The 18,082-nt window shown below is 49.3% G+C and overlaps 1 protein-coding gene across 1 annotated transcript in view; it reads left to right on the top strand.

Moving 5' to 3' along the window:
* Positions 1 to 4,333: 4,333 nt before the first annotated feature.
* The window catches only part of LOC140207763 (uncharacterized), a 20,667-nt gene continuing 6,918 nt past the window's right edge, over positions 4,334 to 18,082 (top strand). Inside the window, exon 1 of the mRNA XM_072276318.1 lies at positions 4,334 to 4,464. Coding sequence (XP_072132419.1) covers positions 4,373 to 4,464 — 92 coding nt within the window. The 5' untranslated portion in view covers positions 4,334 to 4,372. The remainder of the gene's footprint in view (positions 4,465 to 18,082) is intronic.

Below are 18,082 nucleotides of genomic sequence, written 5' to 3'. Positions count from 1 at the left end.
ATTACCACAGACGGCTGGCTGTACCTGAGGCAGAGAGTTAATAGGTTCTTCATCGGCAAGGGGGCTCAGAGTGTCGCGGAGAAGGCGGGATACGGGTCTGGGGGGACATCGCACATATTTGTAGGGCGGAGCGGGCTCTGCTCCAACACCTTTACGCGCTAATGGTCTTTCTGATGTAATTTGGAATGAGCGGTACCCGAGGTGGTGGAGACTCACTCAAGAAGTCTCTGCATGAGCACTCGGATCCACAAGTTTGAGAAGGGCAGGGGATGGCGTACTTCCTTGTGACATCATTAAAGACCCATCATAACAATAGACAATAGGTGCAGGAGTAGGCCATTCAGCCCTTCGAGCCAGCACCACCATTCACTGTGATCATGGCTGATCATCCACTATCAGTATCCAGTTCCTGCCTTCTCCCCATATCCCTTCACTCCGCTACCTTTAAGAGCTCTATCTAACTGTCACTTGAAAGCATCCAGAGAATTGGCCTCCACCGCCTTCTGAGGCAGAGCATTCCACTGAACCACAACCCTCTGTGTGAAAAAGTTTTTCTTCAACTCCGTTCTAAATGGTCTACCCCTTATTGTTAAACTGTGGCCTCTGGTTCTGGTCCCCAACATTGGGAAAATGTTTCCTGCCTCTAGCGTGTCGAATCCCTTAATAATCTTCTATGTTTCAATAAGATTCCCTCTTATCCTTCTAAATTCCAGTGTATACAACCCCAGTCGCTCCAATCTCTCAACATATGACAGTCCCGCCATCCCGGGAATTAACCTCGTAAACTCCCACAATAGCTAGAATGTCCTTCCTTAAATTTGGAGACCAGAACTGTACACAATACTCCAGGTGTGGTCTCACCAGGGCCCTGTACCCCCAACGCGGTCACTGTCTGTTCCATCTCCCGCCATCTCAGCCAAGGCAGCGGAATGATGCTGCACCTCGACTGGCCAATGGCCTTTGAGTGTTGTGGACGATCGAAGTCGCGTGTTGCATGCAGAACGTGGGAATTTTTCAATGAAGCCGCGTCGCATGGACAGGAGTAGCACCGCAATCCCGTAGTATTGGGCCGTGACTATAAATTCCTTTTCTCTTCTGTTCTGTGCACATGTGTGTGCAGTTGGCTTGATGGCAGAACATCTGCTTCTGCGCCGTATGTCTCCTTGACTCCGACAGATAATTGAGGATTATCCAACTATTGCAGAAATGCAAACATGATCAATAAACAAAGCTGAACGAGGCGAAAATAAACGCACTGTTGATGCAGGAATAACTATCTCGGTACTGTACGATTTATGACACTAAAGTTCGAAGCCACAGCTGAAGTATTTTGACAGGAAGAGGCAGAAGATGGCAGACCGTGGACAATCGAGCAACGGGTCGAAGGGTGGGTGTTAGCACGGATTAAACTGTCTACTTTTCAAACCGAGATCCTGTATTAGGACTGAGGATGGAGAAGGAAGATGCCCAGAGGGAGGAGGAGATAGGGAGAGGCGAGATGGAAACCGGCGGGGGGGGGGGGGGGGGCGATGGCGTGTAGGGTGAAGAATTATGGAGAGATGTAACCATCTAGGAAAGATTAAAGTTGGGCGCCCAAGGGTGACAGGGGAACGCAGAAGTGGAAAGTGTCAATAAGTGTGTGTGTGTGTTGCTGTGTCGCTTTCTGTGAATGTGTGCATGTCGCTGTGAGTGTGTGTGTGTGTGTGTGTGTGTGTGTGTTTGTGTCGCTCTCTATGAGCAGGCGCCTGTTTTTATTTTAATTCCGCCTGCATACAGGATTACTTGCAGCCTGTTCATTATATTTCCCCAGGACTGAAATGGCTAACGCGAGAGGGCACAGTTTTAAGCTGCTTGGAAGTAGGTACAGAGGAGATGTCAGGGGTAAGTTTTTTTTACGCAAAGAGTGGTGAGTGCGTGGAATGGGCTGCCGGCGACGGTGGTGAAGGTGGATACGATAGGGTCCTTTAAGAGGCTTTTGGATAGGTACACGGAGCTCAGAAAAATAGAGGGCTATGGGTAACCCTAGGTAATTTCTAAAGTAAGTACATGTTCAGCACAGCATTGTAGGCCGAAGTGCCTGTATTGTGCTGTAGGTTTAATATGTTTCTAACTCCGCTGGAGGCCAGGCAGCATCTATGGAAAGAAGTGCAGTACAGTCGACGTTCGGCGGGACCCAGCTTCCGTACCTTGCCATGAAAGCCCGATGGAGAGTCGGACTCGACTTAACGACTGAACAGCAACAACGGAAGTTTCGGAATCAGAGTAACATCAGGAAGAATTCTTAACTCCGTCGTTCTCCACCAGCATCTCGGGAGTTTCCCATTCGGAGTTGGGAGTGTCCAATTCATACTCAGCGCTGATGTTCCTGCACACAATTCCTGCGACTTGGTTGTGCCGTTCGGTGTGTGCTGCCCCTGCCTGCATCTTGCACCCTGCTACTACGTGCTGGATGGTTTCAGCGGGCTGCCTGCACAGTCCGCATCTTGGACCTCGCCTGGGGCGATACACGCCTGCTTGTGTCGCTGCTGTGCTCAGTGCCTGTTCTTGTGCAACCGTGGGGAGTAACTCTGTGGTGTCCCAAAGCCCTGCCATTTCCAGCCATTGGCAGGGCTTCCTTATGTCAGCCACCTCTGATATCCGGCGATGGTTCATCCCGCGCATTGGCTTGTCCTGCCGTGGCCTCTGGTCCCCTGGCGCCGCTTCACCCACTTCCATATCCATGTCCCCTGCTTGCTGTCTAAGATATTCTCCTCGCAGGTCGTCTCTAGGGGCCGTCTTCCTGACAGACTCGCGGACGTTTCGCACTTCTTTCAGGACTTTGGCCTTCATACTTCCAAGTCGCCGTCCAAGTGGTTTGAGATCGCGTACTGGCGTTGGGGGTGGGGGGGGGGGTGTGTGCAGGATCCGGGTCAGATGAGGTCAAGGTCTGCGTATGTGTGTCAATAGACAATAGACAACAGGTTCAGGAGTAGTCCATTCAGTCCTTCGAGCCAGCACCGCCATTCACTGTGATCATGACTGATCATCCACAACCAGTACCCTTTTCCTGCCTTCTCCCCATATCCCTTCACCCCGCTATCTTTAAGAGCTCTATCCGTCTCTTTTTTGAAGGGATCCAGAGAATTGGCCTCCACTGCCTTCTGAGGCAGAGCATTCCACAGATCCACAACTCTCTGTGTGAAAAAGTTTTTCCTCAACTCCGTTCTAAATGGCCTACCCCTTATTGTTAAACTGTGGCCTCTGGTTCTGGACTCCCCCAACATCGGGAACATGTTTCCTGCCTCTAGTGTGTCCAATCCCTTAATAATCATATATATTTCAATCAGATCCCATGTCATCCTTCTATTTCCAGTGTATACAACCCCAGTCTCTCCAATCCTTCAACATATGACAGTCCCGCCATCCCGGGAATTAACCTCGTGAACCTCCGCTGCACTCCCTCAATAGCTAGAATGTCATTCCTCAAATTTGGAGACCAAAACCGCACACAATACTCCAGGTGTGGTCTCACCAGGGCCCTGTACAGCTGCAGAAGGACCTCTTTGCTCCTATACTCAACTTCCCTTGTTATGAAGGCCAGCATGTCATTAGATTTCTTCACTGCCTACTGTACTTGCATGCTTACTTTCAGTGACTGATGAACAAGGACACCTAGATCTCGTTGTACTTCCCCTTTTCCTAACTTGACACCATTCAGACAGTAATCTGCCTTCTGTCAGCATCTGTGTCCAGAGGGTAGGGGTCAGGACCAGTGGAAGAAGCTGTGCTCAGAGTGTGGGTAAGGGTTCGAGTCCGTGCGTGCATCTCAGCAGCAGGGTCCGTGTTTGTGCGCGTCGCTCCGATTTCCAGCATCTGCAGATTTCCTCTTGTTTGTCATTATTGCCTCTGTTCTGGGAGCGGTCTCTGTCAATGGGTGGGGATGGGGGGGGCGCGGTGATCATACGGGTCGTGCTTTGGTCTCAGGGTCTGCGCTTTGGGATCGTGAAGTATCGCAAGGAATGGGGTTTGCACCGGAGCCTCCGGGTCTGTGGCTCCCGACGGTAGATTTCCCCGACTCTCTGAGCAAACAGCCACGCGGCTGGAGGGGCGGATCCTCAGTCGGGCGACATGATGGACAAGGGTCCGGACCTATCCCAGGGGAGACCAGCCGCCGGCCCTCTCGTGGACGCCTTCTCCCCGCTGACGCAATGGCATGCGAACGAGCGGGGGGGGGGGGGGGGGTGCGGGGCGAGGACCGCTCTGTGACATCACTCCGGCGCCCCGTCAGTCACGGCTGAGCCCTTCCCCCGATTACGCGTCAGTGGGAGGGGCGGAGCCTAACCGGTGACGCAGGGAAGGGGGCGGGTTCGGAGCCGGAAGCGTGGGCTGGAAGATGGCGGCGCTGGTGGCGGATTACGGCTCGTCCGAGAGCGATGGGGGCTCGGAGTCGGAGCCCGAGGGCGTTGGCGGTCCCAGGCCCCCCGGGTAGGTGGATGTGAGGGGCTGGGGGTGGAAACGGGGTATCGGTGATCGCTGCAGGACGCAGAGCCCTGGGGAAGGGGGAGAGGGTGGGTAATTGACGGTGAGGATCCCCGTTCGTGAGGATGTGGGCTATCGGGATGAGTAGGAGGAGCGGTGAAGATGAGGGAAGGAGGAAGGGAGACTCGGAGAAGGAGAAAGGGGGGAATGGGGACTTAGCCAGGGAGAGCCTGCGTTGTTGAAAGTTGCTAAGGGCTGGACTGGTCCAAGAACACTGAGGCTGTCTACAGGAAGGGTCAAAGCCGTCTCTATTTCCTGAGGAGACTGAGGTCCTTTAGCATCTGCCGGACGATGCTGAGGATGTTCTACGAGTCTGTGGTGGTCAGTGCTATCATGTTTGCTGTTGTGTGCTGGGGCAGCAGGCTAAGGGTAGCAGACACCAACAGAATCAACAAACTCATTCGTAAGGCCAGTGATGTTGTGGGAATGGAATTGGACTCTCTCACGGTGGTGTCTGAAAAGAGGATGCTGTGTAAGTTGCATGCCATCTTGGTCAATGTCTCCCATCCATTACATAATGTACTGACGAAGGGTCTCGGCCTGAAACGTCGACTGCACCTCTTCCTAGAGGTGCTGCCTGGCCTGCTGCGTTCACCAGCAACTTTGATGTGTGTTGCTTGAATTTCCAGCATCTGCAGAATTCCTGTTGTTTACATAATGTACTGGTTGGCCACAGGAGTACATTCAGCCAGAGACTCATTCCACCGAGATGCAACACAGAGCGTCATAGGAAGTCATTCCTGCCTGTGGCCATCAAACTTTACAACTCCTCCCTTGGAGGGTCAGACACCCTGAGCCAATAGGCTGGTCCTGGACTTATTTCTTGGCATAATTTACATATTACTATTTAATTATTTATGGTTTTATTACTATTTAATTATTTATGGTGCAACTGTAATGAAAACCAATTTCCCCCGGGATCAATAAAGTATGACTATGACTAGATCAGGGAGTCTGCAGAGAGGAAGGGGGGGAGGGTGTTTGGAGGTATGAAAAGTCTCTGTGCAAGTAGGAGGGGGTGAAGGAATGGTTCAGGGGCAGGGGAGAGTCTTGACTAAGGGAGTTGGAGGCAGAGGGGAGGCCTGAGCCAGGGAGGGTCGCTGTGAGGTTAGCTCCAAGGGAAGGGGAAGGTAGGGTTTCAGGGAAGTGAAGGTGGGAGTGGGGTGTTGAACAGGCTGAGGAAGGAAGCAGAGGGTTTGGAGGGAGGGATGGCAAAAGTTGTTGGGGTGGGGGTGCTGTGGAGATGCTGTGATACTTTAAGTGGTACCTCGATAAAGTGTTGTGGACTTTGTTGTTTTGTGGCAGGAGTGCAAAGCGAGGACATAAAACAAAGTTCTAACCAAAATAAATAGATTTTTAAAAAATAAGTTAAGTGCCAAAGAGGAACAAATAATGAGGCAGAGTTTCTGGGCCATTTGGAAATCCAACAGCAGAGGGAGAGTTTTTCCCACTTGGAGTACTGTGCTCAGTTCTGGTCACCTCACTACAGGAAGGATGTGGATACTATAGAGAGAGTTACAAGGATGAGCCTGGATTGGAGAGCATGCCTTATGAGAATAGGTTGAGTGAACTCGGCCTTTTCTCCTTGGAGCGACGGAGGATGAGAGGTGACCTGACAGAGGTGTATAAGATGATGAGAGGCATTGATCGTGTGGATAGTCAGAGGCTTTTTTCCCAGGGCTGGAATGGCTACTGTGAGGAGACACAGTCTTAAGGTGCTTGGAAGTAGGTACAGAGGAGATGTCAGGGGCAGGTTTTTCACACGGAGAGTGGTGAGTGCGTGGAATGGGCTGCCAGTGATGGTGGTGGAGATGGACACGATAGAGTCTTTTAAGAGACTCCTGGATAGGTACATGGAGCTTAGAAAAATAGAGGGCTGTGCGGTAGGGAAATTCTGGGCAGTTTCTAGAGTACAACAAGTGGTCAGCACAACATTGTGGGCCGAAAGGCCTGTAATGTGCTGTAGATTTCTGTGTTCTAAAAAGGTAGCTGAGTGGGTTGGAATGGAAAACTTGCGAGGGCGTGACGTAATCGTTGCTGAGGCCCCACCCCCCGGGAGAGCCATGCACCATCCGCTCCTTCGGGACGGGGTACACTGACAAGGGTCGGTGCCCGGCCCGCGTTCACGCGGTTCGTTCCTGATCGAGCGGCAGGTGCCGACTGGCCCGGTTCTGCCCCTGGGTCTTGTGGTCCAGTTGTCCGGTCGTGAGCACCTCTAGAGATCAGATCAGAGCTGGCAGGAAGTGGGGGCCATTTTGCGTTGCAACGGGCAGGGCTGCTGGGGGGGGGAGCCTCACAGTGGAGCAGGGCAGCCAGCGGTGGCGGGTGCATCTGTCAGCACCCACTAGGGGGCGTAGTTGCAAGATCAGGATCAAAGGATCGGACTGCATTGAAATCGCGCCCCCCGCCAGCAGCGATATCCTTCTGTTTAGGGTGGTGCTGAATATTTGGAAGCAAACATGGGGAACTCTGCAAATGCTGGAAATCCGGAGCGACGCGCACAAAATGCTGGAGGAACTCAGCAGGCCCTGGGCAGCGTTATGTGGAAAAGAGCGAGCTGTCGGCCCATCTGGGAGAAGGGTCCCGGCCCGAAACGTCGACTGTTTACTCCCTTCCGTAGATGCTGCCTGGGCCTGCTGAGTTCCTCCAGTGTTTTGTATCTGTGTGTGTGTTGGTGGCGAATATTAGCGGCTCGGGTTGAGGCGCTGGACGTGGTGTGGAGCATGGCAGTTCGCTCGCGGGCATTTCGTCACCAGTCGAGGTGACGTCCTCCGCGCGGAGTTGTTGCCGATTCTCTCCGGGTGGCAGAGGATGACGGCGGAGTGATGTCACAGAGCGGTCCTCGCCCCGCCCCTGCTCGCTTCCCTCGGCCCTGATTGGCTGCCCCCTTTGGCTAGCCTTTGAATTCTATTGGCTGGCGTTTCTTTGGCTCTCGGGTGGCGTCCCTCCCGACGGGTTTGGCGACGGAATCGTCAGAAGAGAGTCGGGCTTCCCGAGGTCCCCGGGCCGGCCTGCGGCAGAAGGCTCCCCGGCGTCCTAGTCCAGGCGGCCAGTCAGGACTGAGTGAGCGGAAACGGGGGGAGGGGCACTCCCGGAGAGAAACGCCAACAACTCCGTGACGGGTGATTAACCGTCTGCAAGCCGGTTGCCGAGCTTGGTGAACCCTGCAACGTCACTGACGTCCCTCTGTGCTCATCTTTGCGAGCGGAACAAGTGCTGCACCTGCCCCTGCACCTCCTCCCTCACCACCATCCAGGACCCCAGACAGCCCTTCCAGGTGAGGCAACACTTCACCTGCGAGTCTGTTGGGGTCATGCGCTGCGTCTGGTGCTCCCGGTGTGGCCCCCTGTATATTGGTGAGACCCGACGCAGATTGGGAGACCGCTTCGCCAGAACAAGCGTGATCTCCCAGTGGCCACCCATTTTAATTCCAGTTCCCATTCCCATACCGATATGTCCATCCTTGGCCTCCTGCATTGTCGCGATGAGGCCGTACTCAGGTTGGAGGAACAACACCTTGTATTCTGTCTGGGTATCCTCCAACCTGATGGCATGAACGTCGATTTCTCAAACTTCCGGTAATTGCCCATCCCACCCCTCCCTCCTTCACCATTCCCCATCATCTTTTCCCTCTCTCACCTCATCTCCTTGCCCGCCCATCGCCTCTCTCTGGTGCTCCAACCCCCCCCCCCTTTCCTTTCTCCTATGGCCTTCTGTCCTCTCCTATCGCCTCCCTCCGGTGAGCTCCCCCCCCCCCATTTTCTTTCTTTCTTGGCCTTCTGTTCTGTCCTGTCAGACTCCCCCTTTTCCAGCCCTGTATCTCTGTCACCAATCTACTTCCCAGATCTTCACTTCACCCTCCTCCCCCTCCCAGTTTCACCTATCGCCTTGTGTTTCTCTCTTTCCTCCACCCACCTTTTAAATCTACTCCTCAGCTTTTTTCCCCTCCAGTCCTGCTTCACGTTTGAGCAGGCATTCCTAGACGGCCCAAAATGTCGACTGTTTACTCTTTTCCATAGGCGCTGCCCCTGGCCTGCTAAGCTCCTCCAGCACGGTGTGCATGTTGGTTCCACCTGCCTGTGTTTGGCCTGTACTCCGCCGTGCCTGTGGTACGCTATAACCCGAGCAAACACCCTTTCAAGGTGATTGCAACCACCTCTGGCTGATTGCTGGCTGTTCGTTCCTGATTCTCCACTGCCCTATGCGTGGGGACCACCAGGCGGCCCCTCAAGAGTGCCCTTTTAAATTTCTCTCTGCCCCCCCCCCCCCCCAACAGCTCTCCTCTCACATTCCAAAGACGGGCGGGGGATCAGAGGGTCGTTCAGGCACTGTAAGCGCCACCTAGTGGGAGGGTGAGGGATAAAAATCAGATTCAGAAAAAATGATTATCACCGGCATGTGTCATGAAATTTGTTAGCTTAGCAGCAGCAGTTCGATGCAATACATAATACAGGTTTCCCCCGCCATCCGAAGGTAGAGCGTTCCTATGAAACAGTTTGTAAGCCGGAATGTCGTGAAGCGGAGAAGCAATTACCATTTATTGATATGGGAAAATTTTGTGAGTGTTCACAGACCCAAAAATAACCTACCAAATCATGCCAAATAACACATAAAACCTAAAGTTACAGTAACATATAGTAAAAGCAGGAATGATATGATAAATGCACAGCCTATATAAAGTAGAAATACTTTTCCACAGTCATTGCCTGAATTGTTCTCCGTAGCAAAAATCTCACACAAGTGCCGTTGGCAAAAACACTCTCTCCAGTAACCTTTAAGCTATGAAGCTGCCAAATCATACCAAATAACAGGTAAAAATACACAGCCGATATAAAGTAGAAATAATGTACATACAGTGTAGTATCACTTACCGGAATCGGGGAAGCACGGAGCACACTGATGATGGTGTGTTAGACTGAGTCATCGGAGTTTGGGTGGTGCAGTGGCCCCCACCCTCCAGGCCACCGAGCGATACATTGCCGCGAAGCATGCAGGGGTACAGCGGTAGCCGGGAGGCATCCAGCACATCTTTAAGAAAAAAGCCGAAATAAACATGCTAATTAATTAGGTGCCGCCCAACACATAATTGTCGGCCCAGATCATTGCCAATTGCGTCACCTCTGATTTGGGCTGACAATTACGTGTCAGGCGGCACCTAATTAATTAGCATGTTTATTTTGGCTTTTTTCTTAAAGCTGTGCTGTGTGTCTCCCGGCTACCACTGCATTCTCCGCGAATCACTATCTATCCGTGGCCCAGGGGTTGGGGTGGTGGGACACTGAGGTGTCATCTCGTCGTCTGTTGCCATTAGGGCAGGCAGGTCATCTTCTCCTACGACTGCCCGCCTCGATGTTCGTCGTCTGCTGTGGCTGATGTGGAAGGCTTGCTGAGCCTTGCGCATTTTTAGATCATACAGTTCTCTGTAAGCACTCAAACCATCCTGCAAATATCCCCTAAACCGACGTACCCTTTCAAAATTAAAGTCGTACTTTAGCATTACTCATACGGTTTCGATTGTTATCCTTTCCTCTTCCAATTGCATCAGCTCTTCATCTTTCACTTCTCGGTCATGGGATGCCAAAACCTCTTCAACGTCATCTTTCTCAACTTCCACAAGCCAAACTCACTTAGTCCTTACTTCGTTCACCACGATCGAAACGCTTAATTATGTCTAATTTTACTCAAGTGTAACACCCTTACGAGCTCTTTCAGGCTTTTCCGATACCTTAGAACTCATCTTGCTAATGGCTGCTCACAGACACGTGTTTAAGCAATGCTGGCGAGAATGCCGTTCCGAATCCGGGGGACAGCGGCTGCTCGGGGTGCACTGCTTTTTATCGCGCGTTGATTTTTTCGTAACAGTGAAAACACCTTCTGTTCGCGAAAACAGGGTACTAATGTAGGTCTTTTGTAACAGTGAGGTTTCGTAAAGCGAACGTTCGAAAAGCGGGGGACACCTGTATAGAAGAAGAAAAAAAAAGAAATAAATCAATTGCAGTTTACATATATTGAATGGATTAAAAAATTGTGCAAAAAGCAGGAAAAAAATATATATATATGTGTCTCCCGTTTTCCGAACGTTCACTTTACGACACCTCGCTGTTACAAGAGACCTACATTATTTACCCTTTACGACACCTCGCTGTTACAAGAGACCTACATTATTTACCTGTTTTTGCTAACAGAAGGTGTTTTCACTGTGAGGAAAAAAGGCAGCTCGCGCCCAAACAGCCAAGCTCCTCCCCCGGAACTGCATTCTAGCCGCCATTGCTTAAACACGTGCTTTATCTCAATTTATGTTGTACATCAGTTAGCAAGATGAGTTCTAAGGTATCGGAAAAGCCTAAAAGAGCTCGTAAGGGTATTACACTTAGCGTAAAATTAAGCGTTTTGATCATGGTGAACGAAGTAAGGACATTGTCCGCGCGTTGAACTTGCCTGCACCCACCATTCACTCTATTTACACGCAGAGAGAAGAAATTTTGAAAGCTGCCGATGTTACTGTTGGTTCTGCTCAGCAAAGTGATCTCTTTTAGTCGGCATCCAGTAATGGATAAAATGGAAAGTCTATTGCTTGAGTGGATTGATGGGTGTACAAAGCATGGTGTTCCGTTTTCTTATACTGGAGGAGAAATCAGTCAATCTTTTTAATAAGCTGAAACAGAAAGCACTGGCCGATGGTGATGGAAGTGGAATTTAAAGGTAGTCATGGGTGGCTTGATCGGTTTCTGAGGCGAGGGCAGCTTCATAGTTTAAGCAGTGGCCCCCACCCTCCGGGCCGCAGACCGATACATTGCCGTGAAGAATGCAGTGGTGCAGCGGTAGTCAGAACGCACCCAGCACATCTTTTAAGAAAAGAGCCGAAATAAACAAGCTAATTAATTAAATGCCGCCCGGCACGTAAATGTCGGCCCAGATCAGAGGCGATTGCCGATTGCGTCAGGTGGTTATTCGTATAAGCATGTGTTTAACTGTGACGAAACTGCAATTTATTGGAGTCTTCCCGATTCAGGTAAGTGAAACTACACTGTACGTACATTATTTCTACTTCATATAGGCTGTGTATCTTTATGTGTTATTTGGTATGATTTGGCAGCTTCATAGCTTAAAGGTTGCTGGAGAGAGTGTTTCTGCCAAGAGTGCTTCCGCGAGATTTTGGCTGTGATAGACAGTGCTGCAGAGAAGTATTTCTACTTCATATAGGCTGTGTAGTTGTCATATAATTCCTGCTTTTACTATATGTTACTGTTATTTTAGGTTTTCTGAGTCATTTGGCATGATTTGTAGGTTATTTTTTGGGTCTAGGAAGGCTCAAAATTTTTTCTCTTATTAATAAATGGTAATTGCTTATTCACTTTACGACATTCCGGCTTACGAACCGTTTCATAGGAATGCACTACCTTTGGATAGTGGGGGAAACCTGTATATTGAAAAAGTGAGGTAGTGTTCACGGGTTCAATGTCCACTTAGGAATCAGATGACAGAGGGGAAGAAGCTGTTCCTGAATCGCTGAGTGTGTGCCTTCAGGCTTCTGTACCTCCTACCTGATGGTAACAGTGAGAACAGGGCATGCCCTGGGTGCTGGGGGTCCTTAATAATGGACGCTGCCTTTCTGAGACACCGCTCCCTGAAGATGTTCTGGGTACTTTGTAGGCTAGTGCCCAAGATGGAGCAGCTTCTTTCGGTCCCTCCATACCAGACAGTGATGCAGCCTGTCAGAATACTCTCCACTGTACATCTATAGAAGTTTTTGAGTGTATTTGTTGTCATACCAAATCTCTTCAAACTCCTAATGAAGCATATTTGCTGTCTTGCCTTCTTTATAACTGCATCGATATGTTGGGACCAGGTTAGATCCACAGAGATCTTGACACCCAGGAACTTGAAACTGCTCGCTCTCTCCACTTCTAATCCCTCTATGAGGATTTGTATATGTTCCTTCGTCTTGCCCTTCCTGAAGTCCACAATCATAAGACCACAGGATATAGCACAGATGTAGGCCATTTGGCCCATCGATTCTATTCCGCCATTCAATCCTAGCTGATCAAATACTTCCAGTCATCCCCACTCCCCTGCCCTCTCCCCATAGCCTTTGATGCCCTGGCTAATCTCTGCCTTAAATTCAAAGAGGACAGGAAAATTTTTAATTCGGGAAGGGCAAATTATGAAGCTATAAGGCTGGAACTTGTGGGTCTGAATTGGGATGATGTTTTTGCACGGAAATGTACTATGGACATGTGGTTGATGTTTGGAGATCTCTTGCCGGATATCAGGGAAAAATTTGTCCCGGTGAGGAAGATAAAGAATGGTGGGGTGAAGGAGCCATGGGTGACAAGTGAGGTGGGAAATCTAGTCAGCTGGAAGAAGGCAGCATACATAAGGTTTAGGAAGCAAGGATCAGATGGGTCTATTGAGGAATATAGGGAAGCAAGAAAGGAGCTTAAGAAGGGGCTGAGAAGAACAAGAAGGGGGCATGAGAAGGCCTTGGCGAGTAGGGTAAAGGAAAACCCCAAGGCATTCTTCAATTATGTGAAGAACAAAAGGATAACAGGAGTGAAGGTAGGACCGATTAGAGATAAAGGGGGGAAGATGTGCCTGGAGACTGTGGAAGTTAGCGAGGTCCTCAATGAATACTTCTCTTCGGTATTCACCAATGAGAGGGAACTTGATGATGGTGAGGACAATATGAGTGAGGTTGATGTTCTGGAGCATGTTGATATTCAGGGAGAGGAGGTGTTGGAGTTGTTAAAATACATTAAGACGGATAAGTCCCTGGGGCCTGACGGAATATTCCCCAGGCTGCTCCACGAGGTGAGAGAAGAGATTGCTGAGCCTCTGGCTAGGATCTTTATGTCCTCGTTGTCCACGGGAATGGTACCGGAGGATTGGAGGGAGGTGAATGTTGTCCCCTTGTTCAAAAAAGGTAGTAGGGATAGTCCGGATAATTATAGACCAGTGAGCCTTACGTCTGTGGTGGGAAAGCTGTTGGGAAAGATTCTTAGAGATAGGATCTCTGGGCATTTAGAGAATCATGGTCTGATCAGGGACAGTCAGCATGGCTTTGTGAAGGGCAGATTGTGTCTGACAAGTGTGATAGAGTTCTTTGAGGAGGTGACCAGGTATATAGATGAGGGTAGTGCAGTGGATGTGATCTATATGGATTTTAGTAAGGCATTTGACAAGGTTCCACACAGTAGGCTTATTCAAAAAGTCAGAAGGCACGGGATCCAGGAAAGTTTGGCCAGGTGGATTCAAAATTGGCTTGCCTGTAGAAGGCAGAGGGTGGTAGTGGAGGGAGTACATTCAGATTGGAGAATTGTGACTAGTGGTGTCCCACAAGGATCTGCTCTGGGACCTCTACTTTTCGTGATTTTTATTAACGACCTGGATGTTGGGGTAGAAGGGTGGTTTGGCAAGTTTGTAGACGACACAAAGTTTGGTGGTGTTGTAGATAGTGTAGAGGATTGTCGAAGATTGCAGAGAGACATTGATAGGATGCAGAAGTGGGCTGAGAAGTGGCAGATGGAGTTCAAACCGGAGAAGTGTGAGGTGGTACACTTTGGAAGGACAAACTCCAAGGCAGAGTACAAAGTAAATGGCAGGATACTTGGTAGTGTGGAGGAGCAGAGGGATCTCGGGGTACATGTCCACAGATGCCTGAAAGTTGCCTCACAGGTGGATAGGGTAGTTAAGAATGCTTATAGGGTGTTAGCTTTCATAAGTCGAGGGATAGAGTTTAAGCGTCGCGATGTAATGATGAACTCTGTAAAACTCTGGTTAGGCCACACTTGGAGTACTGTGTCCAGTTCTGGTCACCTCACTATAGGAAGGATGTGGAAGCATTGGAAAGGGTACAGAGGAGATTTACCAGGATGCTGCCTGGTTTAGAAAGTATGCATTATGATCAGAGATTAAGGGAGCTAGGGCTTTACTCTTTGGAGAGAAGGAGGATGAGAGGAGACATGATAGAGGTGTACAAGATAATAAGAGGAATAGATAGAGTGGATAGCCAGCGCCTCTTCCCCAGGGCACCACTGCTAAATACAAGAGGACATGGCTTTAAGGTAAGGGGTGGGAAGTTCAAGGGAGATATTAGAGGAAGGTTTTTTACTCAGAGAGTGATTGGTTCGTGGAATGCACTGCCTGAGTCAGTGGTGGAGGCAGATACACTAGTGAAATTTAAGAGACTACTAGACAGGTATATGGAGGAATTTAAAGTGGGGGGGGTTATATGGAAGACAGGGTTTGAGGGTCGGCACAACATTGTGGGCCGAAGGGCCTGTAATGTCCTGTACTATTCTATGTTCTCTGTTCTATTAAATACACGCAATGACTTGGCCTCCACAGCCGCTCGTGGCAACAAATTCCACAGATTTACCACCTCCTGACTAAAGTAATTACTCTGCATCTCTGTTCAAAATGGACGTCCTTCAATCCTGAAGTGGTGCCCTCTTCTAGACTCCCCTACCATAGGAAATAACTTTGCCATATCTAATCTGTTCAGGCCTTTTAATATTCGGAATGTTTCTATGAGATCCCCCCTCATTCTCCTGAACTCCAGGGAATTCAGCCCAAGAGCTGCCAGATATTCCTCATACGATAACCCTCTCATTCCTGGAATCATTCTCATGAATCTTCTCTGAACCCTCTCCAATGTCAGTATATCCTTTCTAAAATAAGGAGCCCAAAACTGCACACAATACTCCAAGTGTGGTCTCACAAGTGCCTTATAGAGCCTCAACATCACATCCCGGCTCTTATATTCTATACCTCTAGAAATGAATGCACTCATCTTCTTCACAACTGACTCAACCTGGAGGCTAACCTTTAGTGTGTCTTGAACAAGGACTCCCCCAAGTCCATTTGTATCTCTGCATTTTGAATACTCTCCCCATCTAAATAATCGTCTGCCCGTTTATTTCTTCCACCAAAATGCATGAGTCCAACATTGTATTTCATTTGCCACTTCTTTGCCCATTCCCCTAAACTATCTAGGTCTTTCTGCAGGCTCTCTGTTTCCTCAACACTACCTGCACCTCCACCTATCTTCGTATCATCGGCAAATTTAGCCACAAATCCATTAATCCCGCGGTCCAAATCATTGACGTATATCGTAAAAAGCAGCGGTCCCGACACCGACCCCTGTGGAACTCCACTGGTAACGGGCAGCCAGCCAGAGTAGGATCCCTTTATTCCCACTCTCTGCTTTCTGCCGATCTGCCGATGCTTCACCTATGGTAATAATTCCCCATTTGAGAGACTTGGGCGGTTGTAGGGGCAGGAATGGCCACTTCAAGTGACGGGCTTTAGATGTTCCAGAAAGGACAGGGAGGGAGGCAAAAGAGCTGGGGGCGTGGCACTGTTGATCAGAGATAGTGTCACGGCTGCAGAAAAGGTGGAAAGCATGGAGGGTTTGTCTACGGAGTCTCTGTGGATGGAAGTTCGGAATAGGAAAGGATCAATAACTCTACTGGGTGTTTTTTATAAACCACCCAACAGTAACAGGGACATCGAGGAGCAGATGGGGAGACAGATTCTGGAATGGAGTAATAATAACAGGGTTGTTGTGGTGGGAGATTTTAATTTCCCAAATATTGATTTGTATCTCCCTAGAGCGAGGGGTTTAGATGGGGTGGAGTTTGTTAGGTGTGTTCAGGAAGGTTTCTTGACACAATATGTAGATAAGCCTCCAAGAGGAGAGGCTGTACTTGATCTGGAATTGGGAAATGAACCTGGTCAGGTGTCAGATCTCTCAGTGGGAGAGCATTTTGGAGATAGTGATCACAATTCTATCCCCTTTACCATAGTATTGGAGAGGGTTAGCAACAGACAAGTTAGGGAAACGTTTAACTGGAGTAAGGGGAAATATGAGGCTATCAGGCAGGAACTTGGAAGCATAAATTGGAAACGTTCTCAGGGAAATGTACAGAAGAAATGTGGCAAATGTTCAGGGGATATTTGCGTGGAGTTCTAAGTAGGTACGTTCCAATGAAACTTGGAAAGGATGGTAGGGTACAGGAACTGTAGTGTGCAAAGGCTGTTATAAATCTAATTCAGAAGAAAAGTAGAGCTTACGAAAGGTTCAGAAAAACTAGGTAATGATAGGACTCTGTAAGATTCTAAGGCTAGCAGGAAGGAGCTTAAGAATGAAATTAGGAGAGCCAGAAAGGGCCATGAGAAGGCCTTGGCAGACAGGATTAAGGAAAACCCCAAGGCATTCCACAAGTATGTGAAGAGCAAGAGGATAAGATGTGAGAGAATAGAACCAATCAAGTGTGACATTGGAAAAGTGTGTATGGAACCGGAGAAATTAGAGGAGGTACTTAATGAGTACTTTGCTTAAATATTCATTAATATCACGTACACACAAGCCTGTAAAAGTATCAGCAGCAGTAGAACACACCTGGAGTCTGGTTTTGCTGTTTTATTACTAACTACGTCATATAGTAACTTAAACCAGGTAAATCAAGAGTTAACAGTGTTATGCATATACAGGTGTATGGATAAAGTTCCCAAACTTATTCAAGCTCAGGTGGTAAGTGATACAGTCTTACAACGGTGTGGTAAGGAAATTCAGTTCAGTCCACGGCATTGAGGTGAGGGAAAGAGAGATTCGTAATCCAAGTAAACAGATGTCGTTGATCTTCTTCGATGTCCTCCAAATCTCCCAAGTTAGCCAAACGTGACCCACTTAAGAGCGCCATCTTCAAGTGATAATCTACCAACCCAGGCAAGGGTTAGACACACCGGTAGGTTCCACAGGGTCGCCCTTACACGCACTGATAGTCACGGATCGATTCCTCTTCGTCGATCCTCAGCCCCACCCTTGTGGGCACTTAAAAGTTCGGCGGCAATTCCTCCACCAGCCTTCGTGCGTCTGCGTGTCCAGTGAAAGAGACAGTTACACCTGTTTAGATACTGGTGTGCTGAACACCAGCTGCCCATTATGTAGCCCCTCTCCCTCTCCCTCTCCCTCTCCCTCTCCCTCTCCCTCTCCCTCTCCCTCTCCCTCTCCCTCTCCCTCTCCCTCTCCCTCTCCCTCTCCCTCTCCCTCTCCCTCTCCCTCTCCCTCTCCCTCTCCCTCTCCCTCTCCCTCTCCCTCTCCCTCTCCCTCTCTCCCCCCCTCTCTCTCTCTCTCGCTGCTTGTGGTGTATTACAGGCATGATTTTTAAAGGCACAGTTCATAATTAATAAAACTTAAGATTCCATCACATTACGGAAAAGGATCTTGGCGATTGCAGGGACGACTTGCAGCGGACAGAAAAGCTTGAGCATATGGATAATAAGAAAGAGGATGTGCTGGAGCATTTGGAAAGCATCAAGTTAGATAAGTCACCAGGACTGGACGGGATGTACCCCAGGCTACTGTGAGAGGAGATTGCTAAGCCTCTGGCGATGATCTTTGCATCATCAATGGGAACGGGAGAGGTTCCAGAGGATTAGAGGGTTGCAGATGATGTTTTCTTATTCAAGAAAGGGAGTATAGATAGCCCTGGAAATTATGGGCCGGTGAGTCTTACTTCAGTGGTTGGTAAGTTGATGGAGAAGATCCTGAGAGGTAGGA

This window comes from Mobula birostris, chromosome 13, assembly GCF_030028105.1.
Source record: "Mobula birostris isolate sMobBir1 chromosome 13, sMobBir1.hap1, whole genome shotgun sequence".
NCBI lineage: Eukaryota > Metazoa > Chordata > Chondrichthyes > Myliobatiformes > Myliobatidae > Mobula > Mobula birostris.
This window is presented reverse-complemented; position numbering and strand designations above follow the sequence as displayed.